Here is an 18,470-nt window from a genome sequence, read left to right on the forward strand (position 1 = left end):
GCGGCGGAGCGGCTCCGCGGGCCGCTGCAGCCGGCGCCTCTCTTCACACCCCTCTCCTCAACGACCCTTCCCCATCCGTTCCGAGCACATGACCCTGGTCACCGAGGCCTGCAGCCTGGGCAGGGATTGGCACCTGAAGCACAGCCCCTGCCTCCTGTCCGCCGGACGTGGGGAAGCAGAGGCAGCCGAAGGCCGTGGTGCCAGGAGCCTCCCAGGATGGGCGAGCCTGGCAGCAGAAGGGCCCCTTCCCCACCCTTACATCGAAACTTGCAGAACCACTGCGGTGCCCAACAGTTAAGGGGAACAAGGTCCAGTCACTAATCACAGAGTCACAGAATCACTTTGGTTGGAAAAGACCTTAAAGATCACTGAGTCCAATGTACACCTAACACAGCCAAGTCCACCACTAAACCATGTCTTTAAGTGCCATCCCTACACATGGGGATTCTCTCACTGCACTGGGCAGCCTGTTCCTGGGCTTGACAACCCTTTCTGGGAAGAAATGGTACCTAATAAGGCCATTTCCTCTTGTCTTTTATCACTTGTGTTTCATCACTTGGATAAGAGACCATTCCCCACCTGGCTCCAACCTCTGAGGACCTGTTGTCTGCTTAACACCACGGAATATGTGTGTCAGTGATTCAGGAGAAAGTATGAAATGGAAATTAACACTAATTAAGCTTGCATAAGTCACAAGGAGTCAGGACAAGTCATTTATACTCTTATCCAAGTCATCTGGTGAACTGGGAACAAAAAACTATACATAAATACGTGTGCAGGTGGCAGACAGACCACTTATTGCATGGGATGTACCCTCCTGGGAAGCAAGAAACCTAAAAACATCTTTAGAAACATGGAATAAACAATGCATATAAACTGTCCCAGCAAAGCAAGAGCTGGAGTGAGCCAGGGACAACCTGCTGCCAGCAGCTGATGCATACAACTGCAGCAACAAAGTCATCCTGGTACCCCAAAATAGCCATGAAGAACAAGGCAATAACACAAATAGGAGGAAGGGAAACAGCAACAGGACCTTTAGGAAAAATAAAGTCAGTACAAAACATGAAGATGGGGAGAAAACACAGTCAGACCAGACCAGGAAAAGGGATCAGGGAAGGACTTAAAGAGGTACAAAAAACATTTACCAGAAAGTGACATAGGAGGCCCACAAAGAAGGCACAAGGAAGTTACTGGGGCAATAAAGAAGATGAGAGCACAGATCTGGCAAAACAGAAACAATAAAAATAAATCATAATAATTAAAAAATAATCTCTGTCAGCACCATCAGTGACCAAAGAGAAGGAAGTAGTTGCAGGACAGAGTTAAGAGCCAAGTTGTTTTAGATGGTACCAGTGCCATGCAAGAGGGTGAGAGGATACATGGGCAGAATCTCACATGGCCTCTGCCATGCACCATGCAAGAGTTTCCTAGGAGCTGTCCCCCTGCTGAGTGGCAGAATGCAAAGAGAAACTGTGGGGCAGTAACAGCCACTCAGGGAAGCCATGTCATAGAATCATAGAATCAATAAGGTTGGAAGAGACCTCAAAGATTATCAAGTCCAACCTGTCACCCAAGACCTCATGACTACTAAACCATGGCACCAAGTGCCACACCCAGTCCCCTCTTGAACACCTCCAGGGATGGTGACCCCAGCACCTCCCTGGGCAGCACATTCCAATGACGAATGACTCTCTCCGTGAAGAACCTTGAGCCTAAACTTCCCCTGGTGCAGCTTGAGACTGTGTCCCCTTGTTCTGGTGCTGGTTGCTAGAGAGAAGAGACCAACCCCTTCCTGGCTACAACCACCTTTCGGGTAGTTGTAGAGAGCAATCGGGTCTCCCCTGAGCCTCCTCTTCTTCCAGGCTGAACAATCCCAGCTCCCTCAGCCTCTCCTCATAGGGCTTGTGCTCCAGGCCTCTCCCCAGCCTCATTGCCCTTCTCTGGACACATTCAAGTGTCTCAATGTCCTTCTTAAATTGAGGGGCCCAGAACCGGACACAGTACTCAAGGTGTGGCCCACACACATGTTATCCACACAGGCTCAGCATTCCAACAAGAAGCCACTGAGGATGCTTGGCAGAGCTGGAGAAAGAAGGAAGAGATTTAAGTGCAATCCAGATATGGTCCTTTCATAAGTGTACTGCTCAAGGCCCAGCCATGCCAGCACAACCAAGTAGTTGCTGCCAGTTTTCCTGGAGAATCCCCATCCATTCTGTTCATACCTGCAAAGTTAGGAAAATTTGGCAATGACCTACAGGAGCTTGCAGGAACTAGACTGAAAGTCTGTAAATGAGATGTGGCCTGAAGCACTTAACAGAGAAAATAAGCAAGTGCTTCATAATATAATCATAACTGTAAGATTATTGCCCACCTTAATTTGTAATACTTTTGAGGGATTGTCTTTCATAAAGGCAATGTATGATATTAATGTGTTCTAATTTGCATAACAGCACTTCTCTTCACAACTGCAGGTTCTAGTAACATCACAATATAAAAATGAGGATCTCCAAAAGCCAATCAGGCTCCTCCCACACAGCCATCACATACAGCTCCATTCCTGAAGCCAAGAAGTTCTCCCCTGACAAACTGAAGCCACTTGCCACGGTTTCCTTTTTTCTTTTTCTTTTGTTTTTTTATGTATCTCCAACAGAAGTATGAGTAGGTGGCAGGCAGGCAAAAGAGGTTAACTTGTGCTGGATAAAGAAAGCTCTCAAAATTTACAGCTCTCTTCCCTACTTTTTGTATATTCTGCTGCTGGCTGTCTTTTTACTTTCTTATCTGCATTGCATCTCAAAACAACCTCCAAGCTCCCCTCCAGAACTCTGGAGAACTCTGGTCATTCCCCAGAGCTTCCTATCCCTTCCTCTATCATTTATTCTTTTGCTCATTTTCCTGACTTTTCAAGGCACTGCTTCCTAGCCCACCACTGCTCCCCTGCCTTTTGACTTTGCCCTGGTGAGGCTCCATCTGGAATATTGTGTCCACTTCTGTGGAGGACCTGTTCAGGGAACTGCTTGAAAGAGTCCAGCAACAAGTCACAAAGAAGCTGAAGGCAGTGGAACATCTCCCCTGTGAGGAAAGGCTGAGGGAGCTGGGGCTCTTTAGCTTGGAGGAGTCTGAGGGGTGACCTCATTCATGTTTATAAAGATGTGCAGGGCAGTGTTGGGAGGATGGAGCCAGGCTCTGCTCAGTGATGTCCAATGACAGGACAAAGGGCAATGAGTGCAAGCTGGAGCATATGAGATTCCACATGAACATAAGAAAAACTTTTTCACGGTGAGGGTGACAGAGCCCTGGAACAGGCTGCCCAGAGAGGTTGTGGAGTCTCCTTCTCTGGAGACATTCAAAACCCTGCTGGACACGTTCCTGTGTGGCCTACTCTAGATGATCCTGCTTTGGTAAAGGGGTTGGACTGGATGATCTCTCAAGTTCCTTTCCAACCCCTAACATTCTGTGATTTGACATGAGCTGAAAAAAACCCAACTGTTTTTGCTTAAGCCTGTTGCCCAATAGTTCATCACACAGCCATATGTTCTATGCACAGAACCTCACCTTTCCTTGGTGATGACTCTTGATCTCTAGCATAGCTCTTTTCATCTACAGAAAAGCTAAGTTCAGACAATGTTATTCAATTTAAGGGGAGATCAGCAAATTCCAGGTGTTAGCCCAAGCCCTCTGTTAGAAACCACAATGGAATATTGAAGTGGAAAATGAAGAAGCTCCAAGTGATTCACAGTACTGAAGGCTAAAGTCAACACCTTTCATCAAAAAGTTCTGATTCCAGCTTGGCAGGTATATGTTAGCAGGTATATTCCACATTAACATCAAAGAGTTCTTAACATGTTAATCACTATAAGGAGCATAACATGTGATAGAAACACAAAGAAGTGGAGTGAGGTGTCTGAACTGAAAAAGAAACAAACTTTCCCAGATGTCAACTAGGGAAAAAAAGCCTTTTGCCATACTTGCTGTCTGGCACTCAGTGGCCATCTCAATACCATCTGTAAGTGCAAATGCAAGTAAATGAACCACAGAACTGCTTTCCTCTCAGCAGGTTATCATTCTCATTCTCCTTCCTTCCAGTTTCTTTTGCCAAGCATCTGTAGTCACCCCCTTTCTGTCTGGTCTCTCTCCCTGCCAAACATCTCTCATCCACACCTTAGTCTTCTGTCATTTGGAACAGGAATGAGGAAAAATACCAAGATGCCTCTCAAACAGCCCTATTTTTACTCAGCAATGGCCATGAGCTGGATACAGCTATCCACTTTAGGAAGTGGGTACTTTTAGGAACATATCACAGTGAGTGGTCCTATAGTCCTCCCAGGACTCAGAATGCAAGAGAACATTCAACTGAATAGAAAAGAACAGTGATGGAAAACAATCACAGAAAATTCAGTCACAGAGAACTGTTAACAGCTCCTCCCAATGAATAGAACAATGAAAGGTCAGACCTAAGAATTTGGACGATTTTCTGGCATTGCTTACTCCAAACTACTGACCCCATAGTTAGATGGTGGCTGCAAAAACTTAAAAGGTATGTGCAAGAAAAAAAAGCAACTAAAAAAATACAGCATTTGCCTCAAGACACTTTAGTTTGACTCAGCACAACATATCTGTTGAATTCATGTAAGTTACGACTGGCAGGGTGGTGCTGATGTCCCTCTGTAAGAGACCTTTCTTAGCTCTGCCAGAATGTAGAGCCCAGAGGCAGGCACTGAGCAAAGTTCACACCTGCACTGCAGCAGGATAAGCCACATGTCTGTTAAAGGGCCAACTCAGATGACCACAACAAGCCTAATGTTCTCAAAATTCTAAAACAGCCACCACAAAATTAAGTTAGAACCTAGGCCTCTTATTTCCAGTGCAAATTGGAAAGCCCTTTTCTACCAGAAAACTTAACACTACAGTGAAGCAACTCATGCAGGCTGTAAAAGAGGAAAAGGCACTGAGCCAACTGTGGGGGAAAACCAAAGTTCAACACAAGTATCCTGTGTACTAACAAAAAGTAGATGAACACAGGATATTCACCAGTAGAAACAAGAAGAATGAGACTAATGGTAGAAAATAAAGACCCAAGCAGCAGATTTGAGTCCCTTATCATGGAGATGACCAATGCAGATCCAACAACAGTGTGTACTGCCACAGCCAGGCAGAGGTAACTGTGCCAATTTATACCTGCTGGGAGAAGCACAGTAACCCTACAAATCAATAACCAGCTGACAAGAACTAATCATGTTTACCTGGAGCTAATGGAGTCATGAACTGCCACAACAAATACCCTCTTAGCTCTTGCCTCTGCTAGGCCTGTTCTCAACAACTGCCCTCTAATACTGTTTGCTCTGAGCCAGCCTGACCAGCACCAGCAGAAACTAACACAGAAGTGCCTGACTAGTCCAAGGACCAGCTTAGTTCAATAGCAGCAAGCAGGCAGGTCAGGACTGATTTCACAAGTAGCTTTTCCTACATGTCCAAAGGCAAACGTTTTCCAGTCCCCATACACAGCACAGACACATTCTTCCACCGCTGTTCAAAGGACTGAAACCTACCTGCACCAGACTAGGTAGCTGAGGAACACCCAGAGTCACATGTGGATTGACCAAGAGGATGCAGGAAACTTATCCAGCAGGATGGGGCAGGAGACCAGCTACTATGTCATGATGAATTAGAGGCAGAGAGCTTCATCTACTTGAAACAGGAACAGCTCTAAGCAGGCCGAGGATGCATTTGGATCCAGCTCTGAAAAGAGAAAGTACACACTGAGTGAGAGGGAAATAAAATACAACAGAAATAAAACTTCCCAGAACAACACTGACTCATGTGACAACTTCATAAGCAACACAAGTGAAAAGAGAGGAGAAAAGCAAGAGAAGATGCAACTGAGACAGCAATTAGGGATTTCTCTGCAGCCAGCTACACTGAGATGCATGCCCATGTTGCCCAGAGCAGACTTTTGCTCAGGCTGTAGGCCATCATCAACCTACAGATGGAAGCCATCTTGTATTGTAGGGAGAAATACACTGCTTGTCTATAACCTGTCATCATAGTGAGGAATGCTTTTGAAGAACCAGAAGGTGGTCAAGATTGGAGGGGATCACAGGAATTTGCTTGGCCTAACCAAACAGAAAGGCTGTCCTCTTATGGAGATGTTCTCAGCAATGTTTCTGCCACCAGACACCTCTGGAAACCCTTGGGAAAGCAGGCCAGTCCAGGAGCTTGAACCAAGGCAGCTTGCTTTCATTCTTTAACATCAAACTCTTAAGGGCTATAAGAACACTCTGCCCTGATAGGATGTGAGAGTGCTGCTGACTGGGAGAACTCCTGATCCCACATATTTTGGGTTTAGTCAGGCAGCCTCAGTGTCTACATAGTTGTCATCAGTGCCAGGGAAGATGAACCAGGATAAGAAGGAAAAAGGAGCTGCAACTTGGGAAGAGCTGAACCAGCTTCATCTGTGCATACAAAGCCCTGCTTCTTGTGGCAGCTCTCTGCTGTAGCCGATGAAAAAAAATCATTACAGCAAAAGAGATGTGAACACTATCATGCACAGCATTCATGGGGGCAAGCTCATACCTGGTCATGCAGTTAGAAGCAACTGTTCAAGTGGGCAAGAGGGGGAAATACAAGCATCACTGTGCCAGCCTAGGCACTGATGATCAGCACAAGAGCAGACAACTCCATCAGGGTCAGTAACAAGGCTCTAGGTGCAGCAGGGTCAAAGTAAGAGAACAAGATAGAAAGACCATGGTGAATTGGGCTAAAATAGACTTGAAGTCAATGAAGGACAGGAGAGCGGGGCTGATGCGGAACACAGCAACAGAGTCAGTGAGAAGGGCTTGGCCAGGAGAGTGCATGAGGTACAGAAAGGAACATCACTGCAGCACTGTGGGAAGGGAGGCAACCAAAGACAGTGCTGGGAATCTCACCCTCACCCTGCCTTAGGGACAAGGCCAGGTTGCAAGCTTCTTCCTCACTGACAGAGGGCATGAGCTTCTGCCAGGGAGGATGGGCTGGTTTCTCATAGTGTTGTCCTCATGGTAAACAGTAGATTGTTGTTGCTCCTGAGGAAGCATCAGGGAAGTGGTTCTTTTCAGAAGATGCAGGACTCCTCTGGATGGGCAGCAGTATAAAGACCAAGCCTCTCCAAGCAGGGCAGTGTGCTGGCAGCACTAGGCAAGGGTGCTGCACAAATACACACCCTAGATCATGCTAACTGGTGAATGACCTTGCTTTCTTCTCAGTCCATTTAATTTAGACCTTGCTGTTTCCCACCAGCAACTTGCACAGAGGTTCCCTCCACAGGCCAGGCTGGTAAGTGGAGTTCAGGCCCCAGGGAACAGGAGGAGCAGCAGTCTCCAGCAGAAGACTCATGGCACCACATGAGATGATTTGCCTGTGTGGGAAATCAAGAAGATCTAGAAGGCTGTACAGAGCGTTAGCCTCATACAGATCATTTTGTCCTGAGGGAGTATCTGGGACTACACACCTTGCTCTGTAAACAGGTGAGAGGAAGCACCTCAAATCCTCTCCCAAAAGGTGCTAACTCCTTCATGTAGGTTGGTTGCTCCTGGAGCACTGGAGACTGCTGTCAGTAGGAGGACAGCACTGAGGTGTGAAGTGTCTCCAGGGTCAGGGTGTTAAGAGGAGGAGCCTCCTCTTCAGAGGACTATGCTAGAGCAGGCTGGGTGACTCCAGATGAGTACCGGTGTCATCCCCGGTACAGTCTCTGCTGAGGAAAAGCCTCACACGGGGGCTCGCAGTCCACGTCTGGGAGAGGCAAACGAGCTGCCTCTCTCTGCCTGCCTCTCCAAACCAGCTGGGGCCCTGTGGGGCAGAACCGGCGCAGCGCGGCCGAGGATGCAGGGACACTAGGGAAAACGGCGGGCCCGGGGCCGGGTAGGCGCCGAGTCCGAAGGGAAGAACGGCGAGAGCGAGTGCAGGGCGCTCCGGACCCTAGCTCTGCGGGGAAGCCGAGCAGCGCGACAGGGGCAGCCGGCGGCACACCGGCAGCACGGAGGCTCTGCCTTCACTCCGCCAGTCCCCTGGAGCCAGTCCCGCCGGGGCGGGAGTGGCGCCAGTACCCGGGATCCGTGCCTGGCCCGTGGCTGCTGCTGGCGGGGCACAGTACCCGGGCGGAGGTGTTCCGCAGCCAGACCCCCCGCAGGTGCCCGGGATTCAGTCACGTCAAGTGCTGCCGCGAGACCAAGCCGGATGGAAGCTCGGGACGGCGGGACCCGGGGCAAGGCTCACCATCCCGTCCATGCTCCTCCCCGCCGTGCCGGTCTCCCGCTCGCACCGGGGCCGCCGTCCCAGCGCCGGGCGCGGGGCGCCTGCGCGGCGCTGCAGAGAGCGGCGCAGGGACCGTCTGCAAAGTGCGCAGCGCTCGCCGCCCGCGCAGGAGCGGGAGAGGCAGCGCCGGGTTGGGACCGACTGCCCGTAGCGCCCTCGCCGCCGGGGGCGAGATCCCGGTGCGGAAGCCACCGCTTCTGTGACCCAGCCACGCTCCGGCCTCTCGGCTTTTAGCGCCGCCTCAGCGGCTACAGTGCGGAGTGGCCGCAATCCCTGTCCCCGCTGCCCGGCCCTGCGGGGGCGGCGCGGCGCGGAGCTCCTCCCGCGGACGGGCGGGAGCAGAGCCCGACCCTTCCCAGCCCCTCGGGCCGCCCCGGCCCTGCTGCTCCTGCAAAGCTCGGTCCTGCCCGCTGGCGGAGTCCGCGATAGCCGCGGGAGAGGGTGTGACAGGCTGTGGGTCCGCCGCCACCGCAGCCCGTTCCCGCCGTCACGCCATCCAGCCCCCTGCCGCAGTTGAGCCCTGGCGGCGGAGTGCCCCTCACCCGCCGCAGCGTCCCGACTCGCAGACAGAGTTCCCTGAGCGCCCTTCTCCGCCGGCCGCCCCTCACTACCCACCGCCCCCTGCCGCCGCAGCTTCGCGCCACCGCAGCGTCTCCGCCACCCGGACTGGCCCCGGTCCCGTCCAGCAGGTCGGGCTCCGCCAGAGCCCACGCCCCGGTCCACCTGGCGACGGCGTTGGTAGCGGCCTGCCTCTCCCACCCTCCCCGCGGACCCACCGGGCGATAGGATCGGACCGGGGAGCCGCCCGGCTCACGGCTGAACTCGAGGGGCGGTGCCGAGCGAGGCTCGCCGCGCTGCCGGCAGGCACGGCAGGACGAGGCCAGGGATTTCGGTGGTGATGCGAAACCAGCCGCTTACCGGCAGTGCGCGGGCGGAGACAGCCGAAGAGCGCTGTTTGGTATCGCAGCTCCTCACGGGGCAGCTACCGGGAGCGGCTGTTCCGCACTCGCACGCGTTCTGCGCGCCCTGCCCCTGGGGGAGAGCAGCTCCCGGCAGGACGAGGGTTCTGGGTCCACGAAGCCCCTGGGCCTGTCGCACGGTACCAATTGTGGCGGGAAAACATCACTCGACTACTAAGCGGAAGATGATTGTAAAGGACACTTTAAAGGAAGAAACTGAAGCAGTACTGAAGAAGTGAGGGATGGAGGGCGGGAGAGGGTAGAGGGTGAGCACTGGAAGTGAGTCCCTTTGAGAAAGGGGAGGAAGGAAGGAAGGAAAAGCACTGGGTGTAAAATGGGGGCACCTGATGAGCCAAAGCCAAGCAATTCTGCCAGCTTGGGTGTAAGTCCAAAAGCTGAAATCAAATCTTGTGAATATTATGGCATGGATTTGTGTCTCCCTGGTGTTTGGAAACGAGGGCTGTATATTTACATGCCTCCAGCTTTTCCAGACTGCCTTTTGCGTCTCTGTCACATTTCTAAGCTTTTTTCTACAGCAGTTTGCACCAGATGAACACTATTTCCACCCGTTTCTTGAAGCTGAAAATGCAGCTGGGGCAAAAGCTTCCTGTTTATAGCAGAATACATGCTTTTTTGTCTCTGTGGTCAAAGGATATCCCAACAGGATAGGAGAGCTGTCAAGGACAACCAAAAGAGCAAGTTACCAATCCTACAGCTGAAGACAAGGAAGGGACATGGAGCCCAAGGAAAGCAAGATACACACAAAAGTACAGGCACCAGGAATGTGATAGGGTAAGCACAGCTGAAGGTACAACCAGTACCGCAGCAGGATTTTGTTTTCTCCATTCTACAAGGTCAAAGATGACAGTCATGGTAGTTTTGTCTTCCTGGCCAATACATGACCCCACTGTAGTCCATGAATTATGTATCATGATCCTCACACAGTCGATCATTTCTAGATGAAGTATGTCCTTGAAAAAGATCTAATCCTTCTTTGCAGATAATGATACAAAAGCAGTGCTACAGAGTCAAATTATAAGTGCACTTGGCTGATTTACCCTGTTCCTGGCAGGGGCCAACACTGAATGTCTAGAAAAGATGATAAAAGCAGGGCAGGCACAGAGTGACACCTCCCTGAATGCTCTCCTAGCTCATAGTGATTTGTGGTTCAGAGGCACACGTTGACAGAGGTGTTGGCTTTGTGGTTAATAGCCTTTGATGGATTTCTCTTGCAACTTCCATTCACTATCTATTCAGAGTCATGAAATTTAAGGCCATGAAGGACTATTAATTCTGCCCACTTAGATATGACAGGAAACTTCACACAGGCCTCCGGCAGTCTGTTACACCAACCAAGGAAATTCTAACATACTGGGGAAACTGCCACTCTCCCTTCTTTGCAGCATTCTCCTTACTGCAGTTTTAGTTTACCATCCCCAGGCTCTTCCTCCAGCTGCAGCATAACTGTGAGAGTTAATCTGTTCCTTCCAGAGTGGCTCATCTCACCTCAGAACACAGAGTTTTGATCAGCAAGGCAGAACCTTCAGCTCATGGACTCAGTAGTTTGCTGGCAGCATTTCCTGCCTTTCCTTTCCCAGAGCTGGATTAACAAAAAGCTTTGTCTTTCATTTTTCTCCCAAGACACAAGATACTCTTAAGAGCAGTGTTGCATCATTGTCTTACGTGCACTGCCACCTGCAGAGACTTAAAAAATGATGATCCATTCTGATTTTTTTAGTTTACACCTTTTTGTTTAAATGGCAGTCCAGCAAATCTCACCATCCTGTTACCTATGAGTGTACTTCTTCTCTAATCCTCATTAATAATTCCAGCTTGTCCCATGTCATTTTAAAGTTACCTTTGTAGCAGCTCCTTTTACGTAATGGATATCCTCAACTGCCACATCCCCTACAGCTTTCAATATTGTTACCAAAGAGAGGTTTCCTGGCAGTTAACTTACCACATCAACGGGACGCTGTTTTACCCCACACATCCTAGCAGACCACTTGCATTGCTCACATAGCTTCCTACAGCATCTACTGCCCACTGCCAGGCCTCCCAAAGGTACAATCCAGAATGATTCAGGGAATTCTTCTTGGATATTACCACATCAAAATCTGTGTTGACAAGTTATGCTTCCTCTCAGGCACCGTGAGGCTGTGTTTCATTATTCCTTGAAGAACACAAACACCCAGCCCCCAGGACAGGCAACAGTGGTCCACCACCAGCCAACCCAAGCAGGCCTGCACTCTGCTGTTCAAGCCCCTCACTCACAGCATGGCCTCAACCAGCTCAATGTCATGGAAGGACCTGCAGGCAGCTGTCAGCACAGTCTGGACATTGTGTCACCTGTGAGGGCCTGCCTTTGGCCAAAAGACAGGCAAGAAATTCTCAAGCAAACACCTTTTCTCCTCTTTCTTGTAACCCTCTAATAGCCAAAATGGGAGGACCTGCACTATAGGTGGGGTCTGTAGGATGTGCCACGTGTATATCAGAAGCCCATTCAATAGTCCAGCACTCAGGGTTTCCCAGACCTAAAGGATGCAAGATTAGCTATGCTATTCTTTGTAGCATCATCTCTAACAGAACATATTTTATATGACAGCTTACATAATTTTGAGTGCCTGTTCTACTGGGCTCATAATAGATCAGCACCTCCTTGTACAAAACCGTTCCTCATAACAAGCAGCTTCCCAATTAGCTCCTCTTGTTCTCTCTCTCTGAAGGTTTGCTTAGCAACACACATGCAGCCCAGCAAGACAGAGATTTGATACCAAGACATCTCTCTTTAAACAAATGTCAAGATTTCTATCCCCTTTGAAGCAGTGGTCCAGACTTTGAACACTTCCTTTGAAATCTGATGCTAACATCAGATTTCAAACTCACTTCTTGTGAGCATGACAAACACAACCCCTTTCCTTAAGCAGTGCTTAAGCAGCCACAAAGAGGGTCAGTCACCCCTTCTGGTCCAGCACCCAAGTTCACATCAAGGCTTTGGCCCTCGAGTTCCTGGATACTGCCCGGAAAGCTGAAAGCATTGCAATAAAAACCTTGGTGGGGGGTCCTGGTGGGTAACAAACATAGTCCAGGAGCATGCCCCTGGAGTGAAGGCAGGCAGCCAGCAGCATCCTGGGCTGCATAAGGGTGCTGCCAGGAGGTTACAGGAAGTGCTCCACTGAGTGCAGCACAGCTGTGGTAGCTTTGCTGCAGCACACAGCTCACATTCACTGTCCCTTTGCACTGCTCAGCAGTGGCTCAACACAAGATGGACCCTAGAGCTTGTTTTACATCACCCCAGATGCTATAGTGTTTGCAAGTAAGCACACAAATCTGCCTGGAAAGAAACTTTTATTTAAAAAAAAAACAACAACAACAAAACAAAGGAAAAACAAACCCCAAAACTTCCCCACAGAAACAGCCTCCCCCTGTAGCCTATGCCTGTGAGCAGGGCTGGGGAAGTCTAACTCCTCCCTTCACCTCACATGCCCTCCACCCATGGCAAGGCTGGGAAGGGGGTGGAAAGTGCCAAGTGTTAAGGTGCTGAGAATCTTGCAATGTTTCTCGTTTCTCAAGTGCTGTTGGCCTGTTCCTGCTCAAAGAGTGCCATGGCTAAATGCGAGCGGGACGCAAGCCCTTCCAGGTTACTGAGCACACAGCGGTGGTACAGCTCCTCGCTAAGCCGAGGATTACAGCTCCTCAGAGCGTATTTCTGCACCAACCCTGGCTCCACAGCCCTGAACAGGTGCAGACCAGAATAGTGGAGGAAGACATCAAACACCTCCATGCTCTCCAGCACCTCATCTTGGTCAAGGATGTCGGCTGCTAGCTTGGTCCGTGCTGTCATATAGTCCGAGTTGTAGAAGCAGGCCTCGGCGAAGGAGTGCCGGTCGAAGTGCCCGTCCCGCAGGAAGTCCGTGCCAGAGGACGCGGCCTGCTCCCCGCGGTACACCAGCGCGGGGTTGAACTCTTGGAAGTGCACTGGGAAAAAGACCTGCCAGTTGCTGATGGTGTTCATGCGGCAGCGGTTCAGGAACTCCATGTTGATCTCCGTCCAGACGCTGGCCAGGAAGAAGAGTGTGTCCACAGGGTGCTTCTTTGAGACTATGTCCATGAGCTTCACTTGGGACGGCACCTCTGTTTTAACACTGATCCAGGGGATTTTAACTTCTGCATAGCGTTTCTCGAGCTCTCCTACCATGGCTTTGACTCCAGCAAAAACATCCACCTGACTGACTCGCTGGGCATCGTAGGGGTGGTAGATGAAAAGCAAAGTCAGCAAGGCATTATCGTGTGTGTCCAGTGTGTTCATAGCAAACATATCCAGGAAGTTTGCCACAAAATCCAGGTCCTGCACTGTCAGGGGAAGCACCAGTTGTACCCGTGTGGCCTCGGTCACATATGGCATGGGAATAATTTCCACCTTACTTAGGGGCCGCACCAAGCTGACTCGCTTGGCCAGTACGTGGCTGTGGCCCTTCTGGGTGACTGCCTCCAGCAGCAGGTCGAGTGTGTACTCCATGCCCCGCGTGGGGTCGAAGCGCCGGTAGCCGTTCAGCAGCTGCCGCTTGCTGAAGCGCAGCAGCGGCTGGTAGCGATGGTTCAGCTGCTCCAGTGCAGAGTCAATGATCTCACTGACATCTGCTTTGCTGGCTCCAGAGAGCTCGCACTTTGGGGAGCCATCTGGGCAGGAGAAGAGGTGTTGCTCTGTGAAGTAGTCCCAGCTGATCACCTCAAAACGTGACTTTGGAAGAAATGGGGCATTAATGCCCACTGGCCAGGTCAAGCCTGCCTCACCTGCAGGGGTCAGTGAGGTCAAGTTCCTGATCTGCATCTGTGCAAAGAGAGAAGGCACACTGATCCCTATTGCTTCTTGGAGCCAATCTCCCACCCAGTTCCACCAGCCATGGCTTCAGGCCATCCACAGTTTGGAGATAGCCTGGGCAGCGCTGGAAGTTTGCTGAGGATGGGGGCTGCTCCTGCTCTCCTTCCTTCTCTTGCTTCTCCACATCCCTGAAGGGGCTCACCATTCTGCTCCTGAGGACTGCCTTCCTGTTTGCTGTGACAGTCGTACATTCAGGGGGCTGATTATAACTTTCTACAGGCACTGGTATAGTTTGGTTATTTCATTAAATCTATTTATTTGCACCTACAGATCTCTTCTCCTTTCCTGATCCCCCTTCTTGGCTGGGGAGAGGTCATCAGATGACAGAGCAACTGCTGCAATTTAGCCCAAATACAGACTAAACATGGACAAACACCTAGAGTTGTACTGTGGCAGCATCACACCGTCAGTTTTAGGTGACACAGCCTCAGAAGTACTATTTCTCAGAGGCAGGACTATATCCTGTGTCTGTCTGGCAGTCACCTACAAACAGAAGCAATTATCTTCCTCCACTGCCTTGAAAGAAAAGGAAAGCTGTTCGGTGGAGAAGCTTTTGCAGATATCCCTCACCACATACCTGGAGGTCCTGGATCTCCTGGTAGGCCCTGTCCAGCTGGATCCTGCTGAAGCGCTTGTGCAGCCGGTACATCAAGGTCATGTCAGACACAGGGTGCACAGCTAGAGCTGCCTGGAACTCCTCTTCCTCTTCCTTCTCCGGCTCAGTATTTTTGGCTAATTCATAGGTGTGATAATGCTGGCCCTGAAGTGGATAAGAGTCAGAAAGACTGGCATGGAAGTCAAGCTCACAGGGAAGCCTCCCTTCACTGCAAACATGCATTGGTTCCTCTTGACGTGCTGACTGCAGTGCCCAAAGATGAAAACATAACAGCTGCCTGCCCCAACTCTACCCCCCACGCTACATGCCCACTTGCTTCTTGGTACCACAATGCACTTTATCCAACCTCCAAAAACCTGTGGATCAGCAGCTGCCCCTAGGCTGAAATCCAAATACTTTACATGCTCTGACCCCTGGTGTCTCAGCTTTGCTTATGGGCCTCTCACCAACACTGCCACACCACATCCCCTTCTTCCTCAAGCCCAGGGCAGAGGTTCACAGAAAAGCCCTTTTGCTGCCTGTGGACAAGCAAGAGCACAGGTTCTGCAAGGCTTAGCTACCACCCAGCCCCTAGAAAGGAAGTAGTACCTGGAGCTGGGACACACAAGTGATGCCAAGGAAATCAATGATACACCGCCCTAGCCACTCATCTGGCCGCACGCTGAGGATCTCATTGCGACAGCTGTCCAGGTGCGGATGGAGCTTCAGCAGCAGGCTGCGGGAGATCAGGTAGCCAAAGCCACCGTGACAGTACCGCGCCTGCTCGTCCCCCCCAATGAATTCCTCTGCTCGTCCCAGGTAGACGTCTTGGTTAATGCTCAGGTGTGTCACCAGAGCCTTCACCTGTTCAGCCTGGGCATAGGTATCATCCTGCATGATGTAGAACCAATCATAGTCCGATCCAAAATGCTGATGGATGTAGTGCATGGTCTCGTACATGAGCCAAATGGGACGCTCATCCCCATGGGCCACCAGCACCATGCCGTGAGGCACCTTGGCACTGCGCAGTCCGGTGAAGTACAGCAGGCGTGGGAAGTGATGGGCCACGGTCTTGTTCACAGCTACTGCCAATGTGTTCAGGGTAGCCTTGGAGGTCAGCACAGCCACAAACAGTCTCTCATGGAAGCCCAGTTCTGTCTGGATGTAGCGGGTTCTGTAAAGGAAGGACATAGCTGTGTGACAAACACATGGATGATGACAATCAAAGGATTATCACAGAATGCCAGGTGGAAGGGACATAGAGGATCATCTGGTCCAACCTTTCTTGGGACAAACACAGTCTAAACAAATTGCCCCAGCTTCTGTTTAGCTATATCTTAAACATGTCCAGTGCTGGACACTCCCTGACTTCCCTGGGAAGATTATTCCAATGGCTGATTGTTCTTATTGTGAAAAAATCTCCTCCTGCATGCAGTGGGAATCTCCCCAGGAATAACTTGTGCCATCACCCTCACCTTTTCCATAGGACCCCTTATAAAAATGGAGTCTCCATCTTCTTTATACCCACCCTCTGCATACTAGAGCATAGTGAGAAAGTCTATCCTATGTCTTCTTTTTCCTCAGACTGATGAACTCCAGTTCTCTCAGCCTTTCCTCATTCAGCAGCTTCCCAGTCCCTGGATCATCTTTATGGCCTCTCTCTGGATCCTTTCCAGTCTACCCACATCTTTTACGTATAGCCTTTATCTGCTGGAACCTACCAATGGTATCACAGTATCACTAAGGTTGGAAGAGACCTCAAAGATCATCGAGTCCAACCTGTCACCACAGACCTGATGACTAGATCACGGCACCAAGTGCCACATCCAATCTCCTCTTGAACACCTCCAGGGATGGTGACTCCACCACCTCCCTGGGCAGCCCATTCCAATGCCTAACAACTCTCTTTGGGAAGAACTTTCTTCTCACCTCGAGCCTAAATTTCCCCTGGTGCAGCTTGAGATTGTGTCCCCTTGTTCTGGTGCTGGTTGCCTGGGAGAAGAGACCAACCCCTTCCTGGCTACAACTTCCCTTCAGGTAGTTGTAGAGAGCAATGAGGTCACCCCTGCGCCTCCTCTTCTCCAGGCTAAACAACCCCAGCTCCCTCAGCCTCTCCTCATAGGGCTTGTGCTCAAGGCCTCTCACCAGCCTTGTTGCCCTTCTCTGGACACGTTCAAGTGTCTCGATGTCCTTCTTAAACTGAGGGGCCCAGAACTGGACACAGTACTCAAGGTACGGCCTAACCAATGTAGAGTACAGGGGCACAATGACTTCCCTGCTCCTGCTGGCTACACTATTCCTAATGCAGGCCAGGATGCCATTGGCCTTCTTGGCCACCTGGGCACACTGCTGGCTCATGTTTAGGCAGCTGTCAGTCAGCACCCCCAGGTTCCTCTCTGTTTGGGAGCTCTCCAGCCACTCTAACCCCAGCCTGTAGCTCTGCATGGGGCTGCCGTGGCCAAAGTGCAGCGCCTGGCACTTGGATTTGTTGAATGCCATCCCATTGGACTCCGCCCATCTGTCCAGTCGGTCAAGGTCCCTAATGCAGAGCCCTTCTACCCTCTAACTGACCAACATCTGCTCCCAGCTTGGTGTCATCTGCAAATCTGCTGATGACTGACTCAACCCCCTCATCCAGATCATCAGTGAAGATGTTAAAGAGGATGGGGCCCAGTACTGATCCCTGGGGGACACCACTGGTGACTGGCCGCCAGCTGGATGTGGCACCATTCACCACCACTCTCTGGGCTCATCCCTCCAGAGGGCCTAAAAGCAGAACTTTAAGAGAAAACTCCCTAGTCAAAACACAATGCTGTAAAAGTACTTCTTTCCCTCAAGAAAACAACCATCTCACATTGTGTATTTATCTTCTTGACTGTATCTGTTGCCTTTTTTAATAAAAAAATAACTTCCTTGACACTTGTTTTGCAGCCCTTTAAGATACCTTAGCTCTTGCTTCCTTGCACTATGCTGTTGGTACATAAGCATTTCATACAGCACATTCCACCGTGAATCTGTTAGCTTATGTGAAGACTGAGAGTCCCAAACACCCTCCCCTAGGTGATTATTTCTCAGACAAAAGCTTGGTTAAAAGAACAGCTCTTACCTGAGCACTTTTTTGTAAGGCTTGTTGGGGTCTCTGTAGTACGGCACAATACGAGGCCTGAAGTCCTCATGGCCTGGGCCAGGTCCTCCATCCGCCTCCTCCGGATGCTGTCCGCCGGCGAGGGGCCCGGTCCGGCCCGGCGGCCCCGAGCACTGCTCCTCGCCTCCGCTCTGGGTCCAGGAGGCTCGCAGCAGGCTTAGGCTGCAGCCGAGAGAGAGGCCCAGGACAAGCGGCAGCACGGGCCGCAGCGCAGCCAGCAGCGCTGCCAGGCGCATGGCGATAGAGCCCCAGTAGGACGACGTCCAACCGCGGGGCAGGGCGGTCCGGTTTGGCCGGGTGGAGACTGCTGCAGACCGCTACGCCCGGTGGGGGCTCACGGGGCAGCTCTGACACTCGGGGAGTAAGCGGCCACGGGACATGGCTGGCGCAGGGCGCCCGGGCGGCACGGGACAGGCTGCGGCGGGCAAGAACACGGTAGTCCCTGTGGGGCCACACAGCAGCCCCCTCCGCCGGCCCAAGCAGGTCACCAGCCCCGGGGCTCGCTCACCTGCAGACAGCGTGGCCCTTCTGCCCGCAGGCCGGTGGCAGGGGCCGAGGCAGCCCAGAGTTCCGGGCTGGAGCCGCAGAAGCGGTAACAGTGGC

The 18,470-nt window shown here is 51.3% G+C and overlaps 2 protein-coding genes across 7 annotated transcripts in view; both read right to left on the reverse strand.

Moving 5' to 3' along the window:
• SMARCD3 (SWI/SNF related, matrix associated, actin dependent regulator of chromatin, subfamily d, member 3) overlaps positions 1–9,271 on the reverse strand; it is a 67,764-nt gene extending 58,493 nt beyond the window's left edge. The window contains exons 1-3 of one of the 6 annotated variants that reach the window (XM_054171227.1): positions 7,484–7,744; positions 6,924–7,390; positions 5,547–5,736 (exon numbers count right to left, since the gene is read on the reverse strand). The gene's annotated coding sequence lies outside the window, so the exon portion shown is untranslated. Of the gene's footprint in view, positions 1–5,546; positions 5,737–6,923; positions 7,391–7,483; positions 7,745–8,125; positions 8,142–8,247; positions 8,456–8,901; positions 8,918–9,062; positions 9,081–9,204 lie in introns of those variants that run through there. The other 5 variants (XM_054171229.1, XM_054171228.1, XM_054171231.1 and 2 more) reach the window with 5 other exon arrangements.
• A 3,350-nt stretch (positions 9,272–12,621) lies between these two features.
• On the reverse strand, positions 12,622–18,103 carry CHPF2 (chondroitin polymerizing factor 2). Its single transcript, XM_009898551.2, has 4 exons — positions 17,829–18,103; positions 15,332–15,896; positions 14,705–14,887; positions 12,622–14,076 (listed from the first exon to the last, which is right to left on the reverse strand). Exons 1-4 carry the CDS (start codon positions 18,101–18,103, stop codon positions 12,814–12,816), a joined length of 2,286 nt encoding a protein of 761 aa, XP_009896853.2. The 3' UTR covers positions 12,622–12,813.
• Positions 18,104–18,470: the final 367 nt, after the last annotated feature.

The sequence above is a fragment of the Dryobates pubescens genome, chromosome 21 (assembly GCF_014839835.1).
Source record: "Dryobates pubescens isolate bDryPub1 chromosome 21, bDryPub1.pri, whole genome shotgun sequence".
Taxonomy (NCBI): domain Eukaryota; kingdom Metazoa; phylum Chordata; class Aves; order Piciformes; family Picidae; genus Dryobates; species Dryobates pubescens.

Excerpts from the sequence above, each read along its gene's own strand:
- CHPF2 (XM_009898551.2), bottom strand. The coding sequence starts at position 18,103 with ATGCGCCTGGCAGCGCTGCTGGCTGCGCTGCGGCCCGTGCTGCCGCTT. Across the intron at positions 15,897-17,828 it reads CCTTACAAAAAAGTGCTCAG|AACCCGCTACATCCAGACAG; the intron begins GTAAGAGCTGTT and ends CTTCCTTTACAG. Across the intron at positions 14,077-14,704 it reads AGGAGATCCAGGACCTCCAG|ATGCAGATCAGGAACTTGAC; the intron begins GTATGTGGTGAG and ends CTCTTTGCACAG.